The sequence below is a fragment of the Mustela putorius genome, unplaced genomic scaffold (genome assembly GCF_011764305.1).
Source record: "Mustela putorius furo isolate JIRA1106 unplaced genomic scaffold, ASM1176430v1.1 tig00000738_pilon_pilon_pilon, whole genome shotgun sequence".
Classification (NCBI taxonomy): domain Eukaryota; kingdom Metazoa; phylum Chordata; class Mammalia; order Carnivora; family Mustelidae; genus Mustela; species Mustela putorius.
In genome coordinates, this window is record NW_025421463.1 from 8,322,854 (window position 1) to 8,344,389 (window position 21,536).

A 21,536-nucleotide genomic window follows, 5' to 3' on the forward strand; every position below is an offset into this window, starting at 1 on the left:
CTTGGCCGCCACACAGACCTGCTTACATTTCTGTCCCTGGCCTTTCTGTGTCCAGCTGCCTTGCCCGTGCCAGCTGCTTGTGATGCCTGGCAGGTCCCTAATCTCTGTTAAAGACAAAGCTGAAGCATGCCTGCCCTCCAGGGAAGATGTCTGGGCTAGATTTGGTGACACTTTATTTGGCTTAGGTGTTCACAAATTTGTTTTTCTCTCCTAGACATGGACGGGGCCCATGTTGCCTTTAGATTCTCAAGCTCCGCCAGGTGCTTGGCATGTGGTAGCATTTCATGTAATTCCCAGTCAGGTCCAACTCCCAGGCAGGGCTGTATGCTCACAACCACATATAGATAGTGGTTTCTTGAATCTTCATACTCATGTGTGGCTTCTTTCTTTAAACTTTGCAGCGAACCTGGGCAGTGGTGGTCAAGAACCTTGCTGCATTAGCAAACTTTATCCCCCGTGTAGTGGTTTGAAGGGGCGATGAGCGCGGCTGTCCCATATCGTGCCCACAGCGTTGGCGGGAAGGCATTTCGTTGCCAGACTTGATGAGTTATTCAGGACGTACAATTTTGGCCTAGCCTTTGGCTTCTGTTTATGTCTATGAAAATTTCTGGAGGAAGCCAGCCCTTTAGTTTTAAAGTAGGATGTCTGTTTCAGAGTGCTAACTAAAGCAGTCTGGTGGGAGAACTTCTGTGAGATTCCAGAAGAGCCTGAGTCTGTGTCTCTAGAGGCTATGAGTCAGTTTTCTCCTAGCTGTCTTAATTGGCCTGGTGCAAGTTCACCCCGGAGTCTTCCTGAGCTCTGTGCTGCTGAATTAGGGCAGTTCCACCCTTGGATCCTGGATTTGAACTGTTTTTTAGCACGCGGGCTTCTTTCACTTTCAGTAAGCCACAAGTTCTCTGGGGTGAGAACAACCTCATGACATAGAGCGCGGCACCAGCAGTTGGAGCCCTTGGAACTGGACTTCCAGTCTTCCGACAGCCTGCACGTCTCCTTCCTAAAGAGATTTGTCCCATTTTTATCCAACAACAGAAAACTTTGAGAGGCAAAAGCCAGAGCAGTAGGTTGGGGAAGTCGTTGGAAAAAAAGAGAGGGGTCAGCAGAGGGCTGGAGCTTTCCTTTGTGTTGACCAGGAAGTCTCAGCTGGAACCAAATGGCCTTGACAGGAAGTAGGGATCTCCCCAAATTATGAGAGCAAGTAGGCAGATTTTTCCATCTTTTGGAGATTGGGATGGAAATCTGTTGTGGGCCCAGGAAGCCAGAGGTGTTGCTGCTACCTTGGAATGTTCTGTGCAAATGCGGGGTCCCTGTAATTTCTAGCTCTCAGTCCACGAGGCTTTCCCTGCCCTCCACATAATGCTGGATTGCTGCAGCCTGAGCCCCACGGGGACCGACTGAGAACATTTCCCAGTCCCTTCTCATACGCAGCTGACCTGCGCAGCATTTAACAACAGGTTTTTTGTTCTTGGAGCAGAGAGGAAGTTAATTAACAGAAGTTGCTAGTCACGGTAAGAAGGTTCACCAGTAAAGAAAGTTCCAGAGAGGAGCTGTGGTTCTCGCCCTATGTCAGGTGTGGATGGTGCTGTGGTGCCTTGGTGTCTGTGGGGAGTAGGGATGAGCTCCTTAGCACTGACTCTGCGGGAAAATGGGGTTGCTCTCTGCCACTTTCTGACCAGCCTGGTCCTTTTCTGCTTTTTAAACTCAACAGGAACTAGGAAAAAGTTTCCTCCCTGCACCGCCTGTGGCTTATGACATACTAGCCAAATAGGGTAGTTGGTGTCTTTGGGGACTTTTATGAAATGAGCTCTTGGCCTGTTGCTGGGACCTCCCCTTCTTTCATCTCCTAAATGAAGGATTTAGGAGATTTTCATTTGGTTTGTCTGTGAGTCCTGATGCGTGCCCGTTGTCAGTTAGCATTACTAGTGTTCGTTTCCACTTTCAGAAGCAGCCAGTTTGGATGATAGATTATATGGTCACGCTACCTGATTGTCAGACCACACCAGGGTTTCTCACACTTGGCAGCGATTGACTTTGAGGCCAGAGAATCCTCTCGGGGGAGGGGGCTTGTCCTAGTCCTCATAGGATGCTCAGCAGCAACCTGGCCTCCAGCCTCCAGTTGCCAGCTGCTCCCTCCATTTCCGTGGTGACAACCGGAAATGTCCCCAGACGTTACTACCAGATGTTCCCCCAGAGGTGGGGACTGCCCCTACTTGAGACCCACTGGACTGAGCCCCGCAGATTAGTTTCATGGCGTGTCGACTCCCTGGATCAGTAGTGCCTCTGGCCTGGGTGGCCGAGGATCCGAGACTCATGATGCCAAGGAATGTTGGGAGAGACGAGTGCTGTCTGCCATGGGCACGGGATGGGGCATGGCAGCGTTTGGTGCCCTGGATTATTCTGTGGAACTAGGAGGTAGAAGGTGCCAGAACACCAAGAGGTCTAGTACATGATTCTGGCACCGGAGGCTCTGGCAGACCGGGTGGAGGGATGAGATGTGTTTGTACCCAGATACCTGGGACTGCAGCTACGTAACGAGACCAGCTGCTACCCACACCTGGTGCCCGCTCGGCCGCAGCAGGTGTCCGGTGTCTCGGGAGTTTGGGGGGAAGGCGTGGCCGCTGAGGCCTGGCGTGGCCGGGAAGGTCCTGCTGAGGTTGGATCCTGTGGAAGGGCCGGCAGGTATGTATCAGTGGGTGGTTCTGGGCAGCCTAGACGTGCCCGGCAGTTCTGTTTGTCCTTAGTCTCGATCTTGGGTTTAATTAGAGTTGTCGTGACTTGGTTGGTTCACCCTCCAACCCAGGCCTTTCTGTTTGGTTAATCTGTTGTCCCGGCCATTAATGCGTCTTCCTGCCTCAGGGATTCAGTAAATGCATGTCAAGCTGGCCGCAGTGTGAAGAAGTGGGAACTGGCTGTTGCCCGCCAGGCAGAGGACAAGTGGGGCATGTCCCCGAGCAGGAGCCCCGCGTGGGCTATAGAAGGGGTGACCAGGTTGGGAATGGCATTCCTGGCTTCTTCTGGGGCCTGGCTTTCCGGGGTCTCCCTCTAGGGGTAAGGGTGTATGCGTGTTCTTAGAGGAGAACCAACCCATTAAAGGACCCGGCTTGAGCACAGTCCTCTCTCCAGCGAAAGCAGAAAACCTCCCCTCTGTTGATGAGGTAGAATGACAGGTTTGGGTCACTTGGGGTGACTTCATGGTATTTTAATGAGCTCCCAGGACTTCTGGGGGGAGTAGTGGCAGGGTCTGCCTTCCTTCCAGGCCTCTGCTAATCTGAGAACCATTTAACCCTTTGCTCTGTGCAGGCCCTGACTCTCAGGGGAGGCTGCACAGGCAGCGGCTGGTCACCAGGCAGTTGCTTGGGTCTGGTACGCCTCTGAGGTCTGTTGGTGATGGACTGACCATCGTGGGCCGACAAGGAGTAGAATTCTAATGCTGCCTTTGCATCTGAATGTGATCCTTCTTATTCATGGGCGGAGGGATAGGCCCAGAAATAAATGTCCCTGACTTGTCTAGTGACTGCAGAGTCGGACCCAGAAGCCAGGGTCTCCTGGTGGCCCTGCCAGTCCCCCAGGGGCACTGTTGCTCCTCGCTCTTGGGCTGCTATTTGGAGGATGGCTGGCTGGCAGCTCTCATTCCCTCTTCGCGTTCTCCCTGCCCCTTGCTCCTGTGGAGCTGCTTTCCAAGGCCTTTCTGAGTTAAAAAGCGCCGTATGGGTGAGGCCCCGGGGAAGGGCTTCGAGGGTGCAGTGAAGCATGACTGTGAACATACTCACGGGCCAGGCGGCCGAGGAAGCCGCAGACAGGGTAACTCCCCGGAGCAGGAACGCGTGGCCTGGAGGCTCAGGCTGCAGAGGCCCTACCGCTGGCAGGGAGGTCCTTAGCTGGGCCCCAAGGCCCATCCGGCAAGATCGTGCCCCCTGGAGAGCTCCTGAGGGGCAGGGAAGGGAGCTCAAGGGTTGGGGGGGAGAGCTGGGTTGGGGGCTGTGGGGTGAGCATGCAGGGCTTTGACTGGTGACACGGTGATGCGGCGCCTCGACGGTAGGTCACTGGCGCCAGTTTGCTGGGCCTCTGTGAGCCTTGGTCTTAGGAATGACTGGTCTTGTGAGCCAGAGCTGTGCGGAGAAGAGTGTGCTGGGTTCGCCCTGGATTTGGGTGGGTGCCTGGCTCTGTCGCGTCCCCCCTGACTGGGGCCACTGTCCCCGAGCCTTCCTTTCCTTGCTGGCCTCCTGGCATAGTGAATCCTACTCAGAGGGTCATTGCAGGGGTGGAGCGAGGCTCGTGCACGGTGCTGGCCTGTAGTGAATAAGGGCGGTCTGGAAGGTGCCCTACGAGTCTGGAAATGCAGCTTCCTGACCAAACCCTGCCCTGCCCTCCCAGGTCAGCCTTCTTCCCGGCGCGCTCCAGTCTGCTGGATGCAGGTGATAACCAGTGCTTCCTGCAGGCGGCTCCTTCCTCTCCTCCTGGAGTAGCCTGGGACACTTGGGGCTCCCGGTGGCAGCACGCACAGGAAATGGCTTGTCATCTGCCTCCCTGCAGCAGCCGCATAGCACTGGGGCGTGTGTGGGCAGATGCGGTCTCCAACTTGTCCCATCTCGTCCATGGCCCATGGGCCGCAGGAATCCAGGGGCTGACCTGGCTTTGGTGGGGCTTCAGGAAAACGTCGTGCCCTCGGGAGGTGGCCTTCTGGCGCCACTGAAGGGGTCCTCTGTCCATGTGGTCGGGACCTGGGATGGGGGTTGCACTATGACCCACAGCCCCGGGCCCAGTGGAGCCAATCCCGGGAAGCTGCTTGCTTGGGGGCCCCCCAAGGAAAGCCCTGTCCTCAGAATGAGGCTGCTTAATTATAACGTATTCCCGTCTGTTGGTCTCATGTCGGTAAAATCTTTCTAGAAGAAGAATCAGTGGCTCATGGATCCTTTTCAAGGATTCAGCTTTATTTAGGCTTACTTTTCTGTTCGGTGTTTAATTCAACCCAGTAGGCCTGCTGTGCTCTGCTCCGAGCCACCTAAAGTGGCGGACAAGAATAAAGTGCCCTCCTGGAGCCCTGAAATTTTGAGGGTGGTTGAAAACATGGCTCTGTGTCTCTGTGCGCCTCCCCTCTGAGGCCCCCCCAACCCCAACCAACCAAAAGTCACCTGCAGAGTCTGTAACGGCAGCAACGAGCTGTGCGTGTACCCTCCCTGGGCATGTACCCTCCCTGGGCGTGTACCCTCCCTGGGCGTGTTCCCCGCTGCCTGTGGACGCCGCTCACCAGCCGTTTTTCCTGTTCTCTTGCGTTCTGGCTCCGAGACTCCCAACAGAGCCTTGTGCCAGGAGGTCAGGACTGAACGTTGGTGTACTCAAGAGAAAAGGGTTGCTTTCCTTCTCCCGGCTGATTGCTGGAATTAAGCTGTCAGATGAGAACAAGACTGATGTTCTAAAACTAAAGAGAAGAGAGCTGAAGTCTGCAGGTGTGAAAGGCAGGATTCTCTAAGTGGCTTCTGTAAAATTCCTTCGGTCTTGACCAAGGCTTGTTGGCCCAGAGTCCACCTTTGCAGTAAACTCAGAGGATCCTTGGTGTTCTGTTGGCTGACAGCCCGTGCTGACCAGGGTCCAAGGTGTCTTTCCAGCCAGGCTTTGTGACTTGATGAAGATCTGTTCTCTGCCCTGAGCTGGTGGGCAAATACAGTAGGGCCAAGGTCTAAGCTGAAAGCCAAGGGCAGAGATCGTGTCCCAGGAGCAAAGCCTGGCCTAACAGTTACCAACATGCTTTTTGCTGTGTTGGGTGGCCCCTTCTCCAGGCGACTGGAGCCAGTGGCTTCTTGAGGAAGCATCTCCTGGTGCCATTGCTGTTCATCTCCTGGCAGGGATTTTCCTGCATTCCTGTTTAAGAGCAAGGCAGGCTGACCTCCCAGTGTCCTGGCGGCATTTACTGTGGGCTGTCAGCACTCACTCGTGACTTTTGAATTTCCCTCCACCCTGACCAGCCTGTCAGAGCTGTCTGCAGCAGCCCCACCCAAGGACCAGCCCCGCCCAAGGACGAGGTGTCTGAGTAGCCCGCAGTGGTTTCTGGAGGGTCTGCCTGTGCCCTGGGAGCTCACCTGTGTGAGCGGCGGCATGCATTTTAGCCTAGAGAGGGCCGGTTTGGGGCCTCGCCTGCCCTTTGCCATAATGAGAGTTAAGTGCCATCCCTGGGGCTTCTAATTATCGAGGGTGCCTGATGGGGGAGGCGCCCGTTCTCGGCCTCCTGCAGTGAGAGCCGTGGGCCTCCTCAGCGGGGTTCAGACACGGCCTCACCTGTTGGGGGGGTTGTGGGAGGAGACACAGGGTCAAGGCTGGCTGCTTGCTGGTTGGGGAGGCTGCTGATCTGGCACCTCCCTGGTCTGGGGCTAGCTTTGTGCCACAGAAAGAACAGAGCCAGCAACCACACAGTGTGCTTGGGAGCCACTGGCGGGTTGGGTGGCCCGGCGGGCGGGCTGCCTGAGGCCCCGGGACACTGGGGGCCCTGAGCCTGTGCTGACACGGGGCTTCAGTCCACCTGCTTTCTCACCCCTCGACTTGCCTCCCAAGCACCTGTAACCCACGCTCGTGAAGGGGGCTGGCCTTGGGGAAAGCCCTGCATGAGTTTGCAGGGCCCCCAGAACACTTCCTGAGAGAGTGGCCGGCTCCTTCTCCACAGCACCAGAGCAGGCCTGCTGGTGGCCCGGGGCCTTCCCAGCTCCAGATTCTGAGCTTGAACTCACAGGTCTCTCCACATTTCAAACTTGGTGAAAGGCTTTTGCATTTTGGCCCACAAGACCCTGACACTTGTGGGGGTCTGAAGAGAACTAACCCCCGGAGTCTAGGAATGGGCCCTGGGCAGCCCGATGCTTCCTGTGCGAGGCGACGGGGAGCAGGGTTCACACAGTGAGTGACCCCAGGGTGGTGGAAGGTTGAGGCCTGTGTGTCATGGGTCACCCCACATGGGTGAGTCATCCAACCTGAACCTGCCATTGGCTTTGCTTTTTTCTTGGCCCATGTCCATTGCTCAAAAGGCATGGTTGACCTGAAGAGAGGGGTCCTGGGGGCAGGGTGCTATTCCAGGTGTGACCCCAAGAGCAGCCTCTCAGGAACCCCAGGAGGCCTTATCTCAGTGAGCATTTGATGAGTCAGTCCTAGCAGCGGCTGGTGGTGGACCAGGCCCAGTCTCTTCCTTCTGTACTTCCTGTCGGGGCTGATGTCACCACCCTGCAAGCCTTGTGGCCTTTTATGGACAAGAATTGGCAGCTCCTCTTGCTGAGGAAGTGAGCGATAAATAAAGCCCTTAGCGTAAGTCTCTACCTGGGGTGAGATACCTGGGGTCGGGTTTCCCCTCCTCATACCTGAGCTGGCCTTCCGGAGCTGGCTGGAGTCACGTGTCTGCATTGGATGTGTGTATCAGTTCTGAAAGTCTTGGGGCATTTGGGGTTTAAAATAAAAACAGAAGAGGGGATGGCCTCATCACTGAAGATGTAACTTAAAACCTTTTTGTTGTTCTGTGAAGGGTGCACAGTGGAGAACTCTGGAGGTGCAAAGGGCCTGGGGTTGTTAAGGACAGTGTTTTCAGGGGCCTGTGCTGTACCATGTGCTTCAGGCCCTGATGTCTTTCAGTCCTTGGAGCAGCTCTGCTGGTGAGGCCCTGGCCTCTGATTCTGAGAGGTCATGGGGCCAGTCATCTCCAAGGGGAGTACAGAGCGGAAATCAGAACCCTGGCCCCTTCCTTCTGTCACCGCTCCAAACCCCTGGACAGTGGTCATCTGAAGTGTGCTCTGACGAGCCCTGTCTCCACCACCCAGGCAGCTCTGGTATTTGTCTTCTGTTATCTGAGGGAAGGCTGCTGCTTCCAGTGAAAAACCATGATAAAGAGATTCATAGGCCTCTCTCTACCCAACTCCCACCAAGTTAGGGACGGGGAAGGCGGGGACTCAGGGACTGCAGTCAGGCTGATGCCTTCATCCCTGCAAGGAGCCTGTTTCCCAGAACTGGATTGTCTCTGCTGGGTGCACTCCCATGGTTCTGGACCATGGGGTTCCTGTTTAGCTGGCTCTCTCCTGGTGTGCTGGAAGGAAGGGGCTTTTCAAATAAGCTTTCAGTCCTTATAGGCCCAAATAAGGACTTCAGTCAGAACAGAGCGGGCTGAACTCTGGCGTGTCTGTGTGTGCAGCAAGGTGACTGTGTGAGGAAGGCTGAGGGAGGGTCCCTGCTGGAATGCAGTGGGGGTGTGGCAGAGTAAACTGAGTCAGGCAGAAACCTTACTGGTTGCTGAGAATTTTAACCATCCCAGTACCTAGAACAGATGCTTCTGAGCTCAGGGACAAATCCAGAAGTGCTGGGAGAAGACACACACGCGAACCAGGGACAGTGCCTGCCTTGTCTGCTGCCTTGGGTTACTGTGAGCCACAGGGTAACAGGCCCAGACCCACTGTAAGAATTGGGAAGACCTTTCCAGACTTACGGGGTCACGGTGTTCTTCACTGCAGGCAGGTAGAATTGGGGTACCAGGTGGTCAAGAGCTGAGGAAATGAGAGGGGCCTCCATCGGTTTTCCTCTGCAGAAATATTTGCCCAGAAGAGTATTCTGGTGTAAAATGCAAGTATGGGCGTGTTCCCTTGGAGTCTGTGCTGACCCTGGTGCTTCAGGGATTGGAGGTGAAAGGTCAGGAGAGGAAGGACTGGATGGAGCGGATGGAGGTTGCATAGAGTTTGGGGCTAGGATTGGAAATGGAAGTGTGTGCAGGCCTCTGTGTGTGTACTCACGCACACAGCTGTATGTGCGACTGTGTGCGTGCCCAGAGACGTGTGTCTGTGCATGCGTGTGCATGCTCACATCTGTGTACATGTACTTGTGTGCATCTGTGTCCATGCATGTACGTGTATCTCTGCATGGCCACGTGTGTCCCACGCAGCTTGTCCGTCTGTGTGCATGTGTCTGCACACGTGCGCCTGTGCACGCGTGCCCCCCTGTGTGTGTGTGTGTGTGTGTTTGTGGGCTCTGCTGCTTCCTGTTGTTCAGCAATCCAGCATCTGACTCCTCCTCACACAATTAGAGGAATTCCAGCCATCCCAGGGACGGGGCCTGGACAGCCCTGGGAAAACGGTTCCTTCTGGAAGGGATGGGAATGTTTCCTTTTATGGTAGCGTCGGCTGCTGCTGCCTTAGGCTTGCCAGCACGCGCAGGTACATTCTTGCCCGCTTGTGGAGCGGTGACTAAACGTGCCCGCAGCTGGGGCCGGCCCAGGAGGAGGGGCGGGGGGGGGGGGGGGGGCCGGGGATCACAGCCCTGCTCGCTTCAGACCTTGCTGGTCGCCACACTGACTGTGGGGGGCAAGCGATGGAAACGGCCCTGTCTTCCCCAGCCCTGTACCCCCAGCGCCTCCCGGTGCCATCTGTCTGAGGAGAGTCAGTGGGGGTTCCTCCCGCCCCCGCGCAGGGTCTTGAAGGATATTGCTTTGTGGGAAGGTTGAGAGGCCAGTGGGCAGCGGGGTTGCTGACCGGGGCCTGCTCTGAGCAGGTCCGCGGTGGTGCCCCGGGTGTGGGGTGTGTGCACGGAGGTGCCTGGCTGAGTTCCCTTGCACAGCTGTCCCCCCGCCCCCAGTTGAGTTCTTTGGGGGCTAGAGGGAGGGCTGCTGAGGAGGGCGGGGGCAGCTACGCTCATGCGGAGTGTGAGGCTTGCTTTTGCCTCTTTTTGTCCGGATGTCCTCTTTCCCTCCAGAGTGACCCGGAGTCAGGGGAAGAGAGATGGTGGCAAATGCCCTGCCCTGCGAGCTCGCAGAGAGGGGCACGTTGGAGGCCCTCCCGGTGAAGGGGCAGATGACCTAGATGAGGGGTGTCTGTCGGTGTTGAACAGTAAATCCTCTCTCGAGGCCCTGCGCACAGGAAGCCATGAGTCCCTCCCCGTTGCCCCATGCTGCGGGGCCCTGGCCGGCCGGCGGCAGCCAGTGAGCATGTCCTTCAGATCACCAGCGTTCTGTGCGGTGCCGCCGCGGAAAACGGGCTGATCCTCCTCCGCTACTCCTCCGCTAGTACTCTTCTGTTACCGCTCGACTAGTAGGGCTCTGTTACTCCTATTCTAGTAGTCCTCTGTTACTGCTTGACTAGTAGTCTTCTATTACTCCTCAGCTAGTACTCCTCCATTATTCCTCAGCTAGTACTCTTCTGTTACTCCTCAGCTAGTAGTCCTCTGTTACTCTCCCACTGGTAGTCCTCTACTCCTTGCCTAGTACTCCTCTATTACTGCTCGACTAGTACTCCTGTTACTGCTTGACTAGTAGTCTTTTATTATTCCTTGCTTAGTACTCCTCTGTTACTCCTCAGCTAGAACTCCATTAGCTAGTAGTCCTCTACTGCTGATTGACTAGTACTCTATTACTGCTCGACTAGTAGTTCTCTATTACTCTTTGCCTAGTGCTGCTCCATTATTGGTAGTCCCATATTAATGCTCGACTGGTAGTCCTCAGCTAGTACTCCTCTGTTAGTCCTTGACTAGTATCCCACTGCCCTGGCAGTCCCACCACCACCCAGCATGGTGACTTTACAATAGACAACTAAATAGCAGCCATTTGTGGAATTCATTCTCTTGACTTGCCAGGCCCACTTCATCTGTTATTTCTGGTTTCTGAGCTAATCCTGCCAGGGAACCAGTAGCATATTTATTTTATGGATAAGGATACCCAGAGTTGGGATTGAAATAACCTCACCATGGGACTCCTGGGTGGCTCGGTCAGGTGGGCGTCTGCCTTCGGCTTGGGTCCTGGGATCGAGTCCTGCATGCAGGTCCTTGCTCAGCGGGGAGCCTGCTTCTCCATCTCGGCCTGCCGTTTACCGTGCTTGTTCTTGCTCGCGTTCTCTCTCTCTCTCTCTCTCTCCCTCTCTGACAAATAAAGTCTTTGGGGTGGCGGGGAGGAAGCGCCTCCCTGCAGCTCAGATGTTAGTAAGTAGCCTGGTCCTGGGTTTGGCTGGTTTGACCTCAGGGAGTTGTGGGTATTACACGGGGCAGGGTGAAGAGGGTGAAAGTGAGTTTGTCTTCGCAGTTACTGCTTGAAAGCGGGCCTCCCGCGTTCACCCAGGTCCGCTCACACATCCGCGGGCATCTCCGTCAGCCTTAGCTTTCCGAAGCGTGGATGCTGCCATTCTTCCAGCGCGAGGGGACTGCGTTGTTTGTGTCGGTCCTTGCCGACAGGGTCACAGCTGGAGACTGTTGCCGAAGGTTCCTGACAGCCAGGCCTCGAGACCCAAGTTGTCACGGAGACTGGTCAGAGGCTGTGGCGCTGACAGGCTTCTGTTCCTCCCCAGACGGGCGGCATGGAGCACCCCCCACCTACCAGATGCCACACGGGGCCTCTCCCCGCCACAGGGGTCCTGGGGCTCCAGGAACCCGGGCCTACACACGTCGCGGTGGTGGCGGCGGCAGTGCGGGACCCCGGGGCTGTCCTGCGGCAAGGCCAGCCCTGTCTGCTCAGCCCTCACCAGCCACTGAGCCAGCGTCCCTTGTTTACACAGGGACGGACGGTGTTTCCCGCACCCGCACGGGCCTTCTCTCTGTCAGCCCGCACCCCGTGTTCCGAGCATCAGGGCAGGTTCCCCTCAGCCCCTGCAGACTCTTGGGGAGCTTTCCCCAAGGTGGTCTCCCAGGGGCGGGGCAGGCCACCAGGGTGGGCAGTCTGAGCTCCGGGCACCTGTGCCTGTCCCTTGTCCAGCAAGGCCCTGGGTCGGTGTGGGCGGCTGGTGTGTGCGGGGCCCCCGCGAGGGCAGCAGGCCGGGGTTTCTGCTCCTGTGAAACGGGCAGCTTTTCAGAAGCCCGATGGGGAGGCTTCTGCCTCGAGCAGAAGTTAACCTGGATGTTTCCTTTGTTTCAGACCGAGAGGACCAGTCCATTCTGTGCACGTAAGTGTTTCTGTCTGGGGAGTGGGGCTCGTGTCACCCCAGTGTCTTCTGGCTCGGAGGTCTCCTCCCGAAACCCGGGCTGGCAGAGAATATTCCTAGTCCAGCCCCACCCTTCCCCAAGGGATGGGCCCTAAGGGAGTAGGTTAGCTGCTGGCAACCCCATGGCCCGGGGAAGCTTTATTTTAGGCCAAAGACTGACTCGCCCTCTTCAGAGAAGCCTGTGTAGAGTGTGGGGAGGTTCGTAACAGAGAGGGACACGAGTCCTCAACAAAGCAGGGTTGGGAACGGATTGGCCCCTCCAGAGCTCGTTCCTTTTGGCTTGGAAGGGTGGCTTTCTCAACCTGCTCTGCTGTAGGCACCGGGACTGCTCGCCTGGGTCCTCTGAACTTAACAAGGAGATAAATAAACCCCGTTGCCTGCTGGGGGACTTGATGGTACAGAACATTCCTCCAAGTGGTTTCGAAGGGACATGCATAAGTGCCTTTGACCTCTGAGTCAACAGCTGCCTAAAACTGATGCTGGAGACTTTTGGACACAAAGGCTGCCAAGTGACCAGGGCAGGCAGTGTGTACGAATGTCCTGCTTGCTCTCCGGCCTCCAGAGAGCCATGGGAAGCAGCCAGAGTGAGGATTCTGGAGCTTAGCACTTACCTGCATCTTCCCGTTTTCTGCCACTAGGGTTGGGTCCCTCATTGACACCCAACTGAGTTGGGGGCGGTGGAGGGTGCGTTGGGAATGGGATGGACTTCAGGGATTTGGCCATTTCTCCCCTGAGAACTTTCTTGCTTCTCTTGGCAGGGGTGAGTCTGGAGCCGGCAAGACAGAGAACACCAAGAAGGTCATTCAGTATCTGGCTCACGTGGCCTCCTCACACAAGAGCAAGAAGGACCAGGTGAGTGCGGGCCGTCTCCTCCCACGGAAGCACCTGATCTTCCCAAGGAAGAGCCTTTAGTGATCCGTGGTTTGGAGCATTTCGGGGATCGGAGCAGAGGCCGGACCCACTCTCGTGGCGGCTGCAGCTTGGCCATCCCAGGAGTGGGCCCGGTGGTAGCCAGTCCGCTTCTCCCCCAGCCTCCTAACTTTCCGAGTTGCTGTGGAAACGGGAGACCACAGGGTTTTGCAAAGCCAATGCTCCTCGTGTCGGCAGCTAATGGCTGTTGGGCCTCCGCCCCTGAGGTCGGAAGAGAGATGCCAAAATTTGGTTCTCAAGTTGATGGAGACCTGCAGCCTCTCGGGCAGGCCTGCTTTTGAGTCCCCGCCGCTTTTCCCCGCTGTTGAGATGCCTCTGGGTGGACAGTCCCCCAGGGAAGAGAGGAAGGGCAACCGGCAAGTCATCTCACTTCCCTTTTTTTCCCCCTTCCTCTTGATGGATTTTGGTCGAACTCAGCAGTGTCCTCGCTAGGTGAGCCTTGCACGTTTACTGCACGTTCTGCACCGGGAATGCGTGTTCTGCCCATCGTGTGCCCTTGGATTATGTATTTTTTTTTTTTTTCTGAGCAGCTTTTCACTCCACACCATTGTCACTTTCTGCAGCTAGACCTGTTCTCTTAGGCTCGGCTCACTGACTGTCTCGGGAGAAGGGGCGGGGTGTGACACACGGTGACCTCTTGTGCACTCTCAAATGTCTGCTCCTGCAGAGCGGGGGTACGGGGCTGCGTCTCCGAAGCTCTTCTCACAAACGGTGGCTGGGCCCCGAGCTCTCCCGTGAGCACGGCAGCCGTGAGGCTCCGTGCCGAGCCCTGACTGAGGCGCAGTGGAATGGGCATCCGCTCCCCCAGAGCCCCGCGCCTTTGGCGTCCGGACCAGATGGGGATGGCTGGCCCCCCACTGCCGCCCCTGTGCCGGTCAGGAGCCACGCCTGGAAGGCCCCCCACATTGGAGCTTCCCCGGGTTGGGGGTGATCCCGTCTTCAGCATGCCCGTGTGGTGCTCTCTCTCTCTCTCTCTCTCAAGCACACACTCTTAAGCTTCCTTGTGCAATCTAAGTGCCCAAGGTGTCCCCTCAAGCCATCGGGGGGACCTGCGCCGTGTCCGTGGCTCCCCATTACTGGGGAGTTGTGTGCAGCGTGTGTCAGTAAGTAGTGGTGTGTGTCCCTTTGCATGCAGACCTGGGGTGTGTCCTGCAGAAATGTCCTAATGAGTACAGTCTTCTGGAATCGCACCAAAAGTAACTTTTCATGTGCCAGACTTCTCAAGACATTCTGAATCTTTTTCTGTGGGGCCTCAGGAGTTATATTTAGAAACTAATAAAGTTTTTCTCGCTCCTTCTCTCCAACCCCCATTTTCCATTCTTAAACACAGAACTGTGAGGTTGGGAGTCCTCTAGCTGTGGTTTCCCGTCTCTGAATTTACAGTAAAATCCAGCTTCCAGCTATTTGTTGAATGCGTAGTATGAGCCTGGGTCTCTGGAGGGTGACCTTGGAGTCCCTACCCTGGAGGATGGGAGACAGAGCAAGAACAGAGACCCATGTGCCTAAGCTGCAGGGCCGGGGCACTCTGCTCAGAGACGACACGTGCTGGGGGTGGGGTGATAAGTGATAGCTTGTCACATCCTATGTCTCAGGTCGTAGTGCGTGACGGGCACTCTGTCCCTGGCTGGAGAGACTGAATGGGTTGCCTCTGGCTTCCGATTATTGCTCAGGCCCTCCGTTGTAAAAGCCACAGACAGTTGGGTTGATTGCCTTGCTCAAAGCCGTACAGTGATTTTCCATACGCAGCTGGGGCATGAGATGCTTGAACTTGGTTTATGGCTCTTGTGTTCTGGAGCCTGTCACAGCATACAGTGGGCCAGAGCTGTCCCTTGCAGTGACTCGGTCACTTGTCCCAGGACTGCCCCCTGGAATGTCCCAGACTTCACCCAGGCTGGTAAGGTGCAGCTTGGGGAAGGGACTTTCCAGTTAGACCTCCATAGCCTGAGCAGTGACCTTTGGCCCCTCCTCCTCTTTCTCCCTCTGTTTTTTATACACTAGTTGGAAGCCCTGGCAGAAACACCACCCAGTGAAGCCCTTCAGAATCCATATGGGTGATTCCAAATCTTAGAGCAGTATAGACTACCAGCAGGACCTCCTCCTGTCATTGTATGCAAATACTGCTGAAAAATAGAGGTCTTTTCTGTGCCCAGGTGTGGGTCAGTAAAGAAGAGCCCAGACGTTAGCCCTCCCCGTTGTGTGCATGGAGCCTGGCTCTGGCCTCCAGAGCGGCTGTTCCCTACTTGGCCCGGCGGCCCATGTTCCACAGCAACAGCGTGCGGTCCCAAAACAGAGACCTCAGCTTTGCTTCCAAGTCGGGGCTGGCGGCGGCGAGCTCTGGTGGGGACCACGCTCCCATCCATCCACGGAAACAGGAATGGGAGTGGCTCAGCCAGCTTGGCAGCCTAGCCTGTGCTTTGAGAGGAACGTTCTAGTGGGTGGGGGAGCAGTGCTCATCCAAACCTGGCTTCGCAGGCCCCTCCCAGCCCATTTGGGGCGTTGGGGTTGGGGGCACGTCCTGGGATTGCTGGTGCCAAGCACACACGAATGGTGTGTCCAGTGGCTTCGACCCCTGCCCCTCTATGTGGCTCTGCTGACCTTCCTTTACTCATCTCTGTGGCGTGAAAACAGAAGGCTCCCGAGCCCTTGGGGGGAGCCCCAGCCAAGGATGGCTGTTGGAGGAAGAGGGCCTCCTCGGGCCCCTTCCCGCCTCTGGTGGGCTTCCAGCGCTGGCTCCGGGTTCTGCAGACGCGCCTTCTCTGCAGCAGGTGTGCCCGAACCTCACGACTCTCCTGGGAGCTCCTGCTACTACCAGTTTTCCCTTTCATCACTCACAGGCAGCCGTTCCCGGAAAATCCTGGCTTGAGTCCAGCCTCGCTAATAGATACAAAAGCCGGCCTGGCCCCGTGTGATGTTCTTTCCCCCTAGAGAGAGCCCAGGTAGTAAGGTGAATGAGAGCCGAATTCTTCTCGGCCAGTGTCAGTTATTACCTGGTCTGCTCAGAAGGTGATGGCCGCTTCCAGAATTGATGGAACCCAACAGGGTTCCATGCAGGGCTGCGGCGGGGCGGGAGATGTGGCGGTGACGGATAGGTGCGAGTCAGTACCTGCTTTGCGGATTGAGTGCTGGGTGACCTCGGGTAAATCATGTCTGCTCCCTTGACCTGCGTTTTCTCTTTTGTGAAATGGGGCCACCCGGTTTTGCCTAACCTGAGACTCAGGAGGACCCAAGGTTAAGAAGGCCTAAGGGGATGTTTTGTCATCCGCTGCGTCCCATGAGACCACAGGTAGAGTTCATCAGTGTTCTTGATAAGCAGTTTGGGACCCAGCGTGGGCCTTGTTGACCCCCAGCTCAGACACCTGACATGCCGGCTGCTGGCTTGGGGTTGGCGGGACAGGGTCCAGCGAGGAAAATGCAGTGTGTGTTAGGACACAGATGAAATGAGTTCGTATCTCCTTGTCCTGTGAAAAGGAAAAAAAATGTTGTTGGGTCTCAGGTGGGGCTTAGAGACACGGAGGGCAGAGAGAAGCCCTTGTACCTAGAGGGTGGGGACTCTGTCCCTGAGAAATGGCGCCTCTCCTTGGTTCTCAGTGCTGCTTCCCAAGGTGTCCTCCACAGTTGGTCTGGGCTGTTGTCCCAGGCTCTTGACAGCGGGGAGAGCCACCCACCTTCCCTTTCTAGGGACATAGGTTGGGCGGTCCTGGGAAGTAAGTCCGAACCATTGAAGGTTTCCAAAGGCCTGGTGGGAAGGTTGCTCCCGAGTGACACGGGCCAGGCCAAGGCTGGCGTGGCCAGAGCCCGTCTGGAAGCTTCCGTTCCTGGCACCATGGGCGTGTCGACATGGCTCTGCCGCTGTCCTCCGCTGCCTGGCGGAGCAGGTTTGGCAGCCCAAGCTGCTGCGCGACCTTCACTGCCCCTCCGGGTTCCCTTCTAGGGCGAGTTGGAGCGGCAGCTGCTGCAAGCCAACCCCATCCTGGAGGCCTTCGGGAATGCCAAGACGGTGAAGAATGACAACTCCTCACGATTTGTGAGTAGTGGTGTCCAGCTTGCGGGGCCTGGGCTCCCATCCAGAGCTCGGTGCATGTCACCTTGTGGCCTGTTGCCCTCCAGTTGGTGTAGCTCTGCATACGTGGCTTCTTCAGCCCGGTGGCAGAAGGCCAGTGGGGGAGAGTAGGGGATTACCTGCTGGTCCCACCAGTTGTCCCTGTAGCCCACAGCCCGTTAGAAGCTGGGGCCGGCTCAAGGAGTGGGGGACACTCGTCTGCCTCAGTGAAGGGGCGTGGGCGCCTCTCGACGGAGTCCTGGCCCTCTGAGTCCGGAGTACTCAGGCAGTGTGGGCACAGGGCCCCTGGCCTCCCAAGTGGGCAGTCTCTTGCTTTTGTCCCTTAGGCTGTAGGTGGGGGGCCTCTGATCACTTCCTCTGCCTTCCTTAGGGCAAATTCATTCGCATCAACTTTGATGTCAATGGCTATATCGTTGGAGCCAACATTGAGACTTGTATCCTTGGTTAATTGCAGCCGGGGTCCGGGCGGGAGGAGACGAGTCGCTGGTGGACAGCAGCTGCTTCGGCAGCTCCCCCTTATTATGGGCCTTTTGGGGCGCCTCACCTATAGTGTTGGGAGGAGTGCTGTGAGCAGCTCATTGAACCCCGGACCCTGAACTTGGGTGGTTCTTTAGTAGCCAGACAAAGTTGAGTCTTGAAAAGAATGGGATGACAAAGACCGTCCAGTGTGGTTCCTGGAGGGGTGGAGTCTGAGCAGGTGGTACTCGATTTCTCCCTGGCATGGGCATTCCAGCCTTGCTGGCGACAGTGTCCTGTTCTCCATCCCTGTGTGAGAGGGGGCTCCTCAAAGACAGGGCTGTGAGTGTGAGATCTGCTGCTCAACAGGCCGTACCCCTCAAAGGAGAGAGCCAGGTAGTTGGTTTTATTTTGCCATTTGCCACCTGCTCAGGTTCAGTTGCTTTTGGCCAGGATAGGGAAAGTGCCTTCTCTGCTGCATGCACAGTTCCTTAATGTTTGCAAAGATCTCTTGGAGAAGTCGCGTGCCATCCGCCAAGCCAAGGAGGAGCGGACCTTCCACATCTTCTACTACCTCCTGTCCGGGGCTGGAGAGCATCTCAAGAGTGAGTAGTGGGCCCAGCGGCCTGGCCTGTGGGCTGCCGGCCCCTGTCAGGCTGCACCTTCCAGGTGGGGAATGGAAACATCACCTCGCAAGGCCTTGGCCTTCTGTTCTGACCATGCCAGAGAAACGCCAGGGCAGTTGAGTCTGGCTCTGTGAGTCACCGGGCCCCGGCGCTTTCCGAGGCTCTGTGGAGGGCAGTCTCACATGCTAAGGGGAGAACATTCCTGGCTACTCTGCAGTTCTGGGCCGTCTCAGGCCTTGAGGGCTGCTTCCCATTGTCCCACACTTTGGCAGTCACAGTGCAGCCTAGAGCACTGGATACGGCACCTCCCCGACCTGCATTTGCCCTCCATCCCTCTCAGCCGACCTCCTGTTGGAGCCGTACAACAAATACCGCTTCCTGTCCAATGGGCACGTCACCATCCCCGGGCAGCAGGACAAGGACATGTTCCAGGAGACCATGGAGGCCATGAGGATTATGGGCATCCCCGAAGAGGAACAAATGGGTACAGAACTGGGCCTCCTGTGGCTGAAGGAGGGGAGGCGGGGGGCTGCTCATCACACACCCTTGGAGGCGTTGGGAGGCCTGGGGAGAGCTTCCCATTGGCTCGGAGTCTGAGGAAGTCCTGTAGAGGCCGGGAGGAAGGTCTTGAGATTGTGGGAAAATGGTACCTCAGGCTTGAGTATTAGGGTTGTTTGCTCCCAGCAGCCCCACAGGCATTTGTGCCCAGGGGAATAGGGCCAGGCGCTCAGCTGCTCAGGGCTGGGGTTGTCTCCATTCTTGCTTTGTGTTGTGGGGTATGGGAAGGGGCCAGGGCTGGGATCTTTGCATTGGCGAGGGGTGGGACATGCTTGTGCCTTCCTGTTTCCTCAGGAGGAGGATAAAGAGGCCTGTGGCTTTATTTTCGAAAGATTGGGGGAGAGGGAGAGTACACCCTGTTCTCTGGCATGAGGGTTGGAGCCACCTTGGCTCAGCCACAGACAGTATGTAAATGGTGGGCATGGTCTTGTCTGATAGAACTTCATTTATAAAACTAGGCAGTGGGCCCTGAGGCCAGAGGCATGTTCTTGGTCCAGATTTAGAAGTTTGGGGAGGTTTTGTTTTGTTTTGTTTTTAAGAGTTTTTGTTTATTTGACACAGAGAGAGCACAAGTAGGGAGACCAGCAGGCGGAGGGAGAGGGAGAAGCAGGCTCCCCGCTGAGCAGGGAGCCCAATGTGGGGCTCGACTCTAGGACCCTGGGATCATGACCTGAGCTGAAGGCAGCCACCTAACCAACTGAGCCACCCAGGCACCCCAGTTTTGGGAATTTTAACAGAGCTTGGGTCTAAGCATTAGGGCTGCCAAAGCCAAGGTCTGTCTCTCCAGTGTGGTGGGGCCCACCTCGTGGCTTGTCCTCTTCAGGGGCTCCTAGGGGAGGGACTGGCCCCACCCAGGGGCTTATTCTAGCCACTCCGTTCCCGGTTCTGAGCTGCTTTGATTGTCCCCTAAAGGCTTGCTGCGAGTCATCTCGGGCGTCCTTCAGCTCGGCAACATCGTCTTCAAGAAGGAACGCAACACGGACCAGGCGTCCATGCCCGACAACACAGGTAATGCCCATGGTTCCGACACAGGGCCGAACACAGGGCCCGCGATCTGGGTTTGGATTTGCTTGAAAGAAGCCTTAGGAATTCCAGCCAAACTAAATACACATTACATGTATATTTATGGCTGGCTGTCGCTTTTTTTTTTTTTTTTTTTTTTTTTTTTTAAGATTTTAACTTTTTATTTGACAGAGCATGAAGTAGGGGGAGGGCTGAGGCAGAGGGAGAGGCAGAGTCCTCCCTCCTGAGCAGGGAGCCCTCCATCCCCGGGCCCCGGGATCATGACCTGAGCCAAAGGCAGGCGCTTAACTGACTGAGCCACCCAGGCGCCCCATGCTCTGTATCTATCTATCTATCTATCTATCTGTCTTTCTTTCTTTTAAGAAAATACAAATGTCACCCTGGCATATCCTCAGGGAGTAAGCCTCAGAAGGAGCTGGAAAAGCCCTTGGTCATGTGGACCAGGGTTTCCCTCCGTCGTTCTGGAGGCCAAACCGGTTGTCCCAGTCAGTAAAACCATGATTTCTGCTCTCGCTCCGTCTCCTGCTGCCTTTCCCCTGAACACGTCAGGACAACCGACCGCTGCCGTCCTCACATCTGTTCCTCCGCCACTGCCATCCCCTGAGTCACTGCAAATGACCCCATTTAAGCTGTCAGCCCTCAGGTGCCCTTCTTGGGGCTTCTGAGAAAACGTAACACATGTGTGTTTGGATTGTAAGAGATGTTCCCAGGGAATGTATGCTGTTGCACCCCCTAGCACCAGGGCTGGGGTGGGGGGCTGCTCCTCCAAGTCCTATTTGCGGGTAGGACCCACTTCCACACTCATTGTGTGGCCAGGATTGTGCAGAGGAACCGGCCCCAGGCCCCCTGTGAGGAGGGGCCGTGACCACGGGGTCTGAGGGGAGACCTAGGCGTCATGCGCGGGGCTGAAGAAGGGCCCAGAGCCAGTTGTCCTGGTAATGATCGCTCAGTTACCGCCTCTCGGTTGAGCACAGGGACTCATTCTCTTGGGTTTAATTAAAACTTCTCACCCCTCCCTTCCTTACTCTTTGAAAAATCGCAGCTGCCCAGAAAGTGTCCCACCTCTTGGGTATCAACGTGACGGATTTCACCAGAGGAATCCTCACCCCACGCATCAAGGTGGGCCGGGACTACGTCCAGAAGGCACAGACGAAGGAGCAGGTAGGCCCTCGGGCCGGGGGTGCGGGCTGTTTTCCTGGCAGGGTTGCTGTGGTGGCTGGTTTGGGGCCCGGTCTGGGCCACTGCTGTGATGGGCACCTTGCCTGGGTCCCTCATTCAGTCCTCCCAGCAGTTCAGGGAATAGAGTGGTGTTGACCCCCAGCGAGAACATGAGAAAACTGGTCCAGGGAGTCAAGATGCTGCCCTAGGCCCCTGGCTTAGGAACGGCCATGGGTATGTTGTGCTCCTTTGCATGGAGTCGACATGGGGACTGATTGGTGAGTGTGGAGGCTCGTCCTGTTCTGGTGTAGAGTGAAGGGGAAACTCGCTGTTTCCTAGCATAACTCATTCTGGTGCCGGGACGGCAGCACCCACCGCCCTCGAAGCCCGTGCCAAGCAGCTCTCTCCCCACAGCCTGCTGTCTCATGGTGAGAGACAGCAGCGTCTTCCCTTGGCTGTGCCACATGGGCGGGCCTGCCTCCCCCAGGAGCTGGGATCCCTCCCCAGCCAGGCCCCTCTGTTGCCACTGGCGATGGGGGGGCTCTAAGGTGCTGTACCCTACCTTTCAAAAATACTTCAAAGTTCACATTTGTGAGTCCTTTTTCAGCCGTCCTACCATAGCAAGGAACGTTGATTTCAAAAGATAACTTGCACAATTAGTACCAACTGCATTTCCCTAATAACTAAAGAACCTTTATTTTTTTCTGTTATGAAACTATTGTATGAATGCTTAAGATTCTGAAAATACAGGGGTGCCTGGGTGGCTCAGTGGGTTAAAGCTTCTTCCTTCGGCTCAGGTCATGAACCCAGCGT

At 56.4% G+C, this 21,536-nt stretch overlaps 1 protein-coding gene across 1 annotated transcript in view; it reads left to right on the forward strand.

The window, feature by feature from the left end:
* MYH9 (myosin heavy chain 9) overlaps positions 1-21,536 on the forward strand; it is an 88,839-nt gene that overhangs the window by 35,729 nt on the left and 31,574 nt on the right. Inside the window, exons 4-11 of the mRNA XM_045083927.1 lie at positions 11,846-11,873; positions 12,671-12,764; positions 16,774-16,866; positions 17,273-17,336; positions 17,865-17,963; positions 18,325-18,468; positions 19,455-19,550; positions 20,608-20,726. Coding sequence (XP_044939862.1) covers positions 11,846-11,873; positions 12,671-12,764; positions 16,774-16,866; positions 17,273-17,336; positions 17,865-17,963; positions 18,325-18,468; positions 19,455-19,550; positions 20,608-20,726 — 737 coding nt within the window. The remainder of the gene's footprint in view (positions 1-11,845; positions 11,874-12,670; positions 12,765-16,773; positions 16,867-17,272; positions 17,337-17,864; positions 17,964-18,324; positions 18,469-19,454; positions 19,551-20,607; positions 20,727-21,536) is intronic.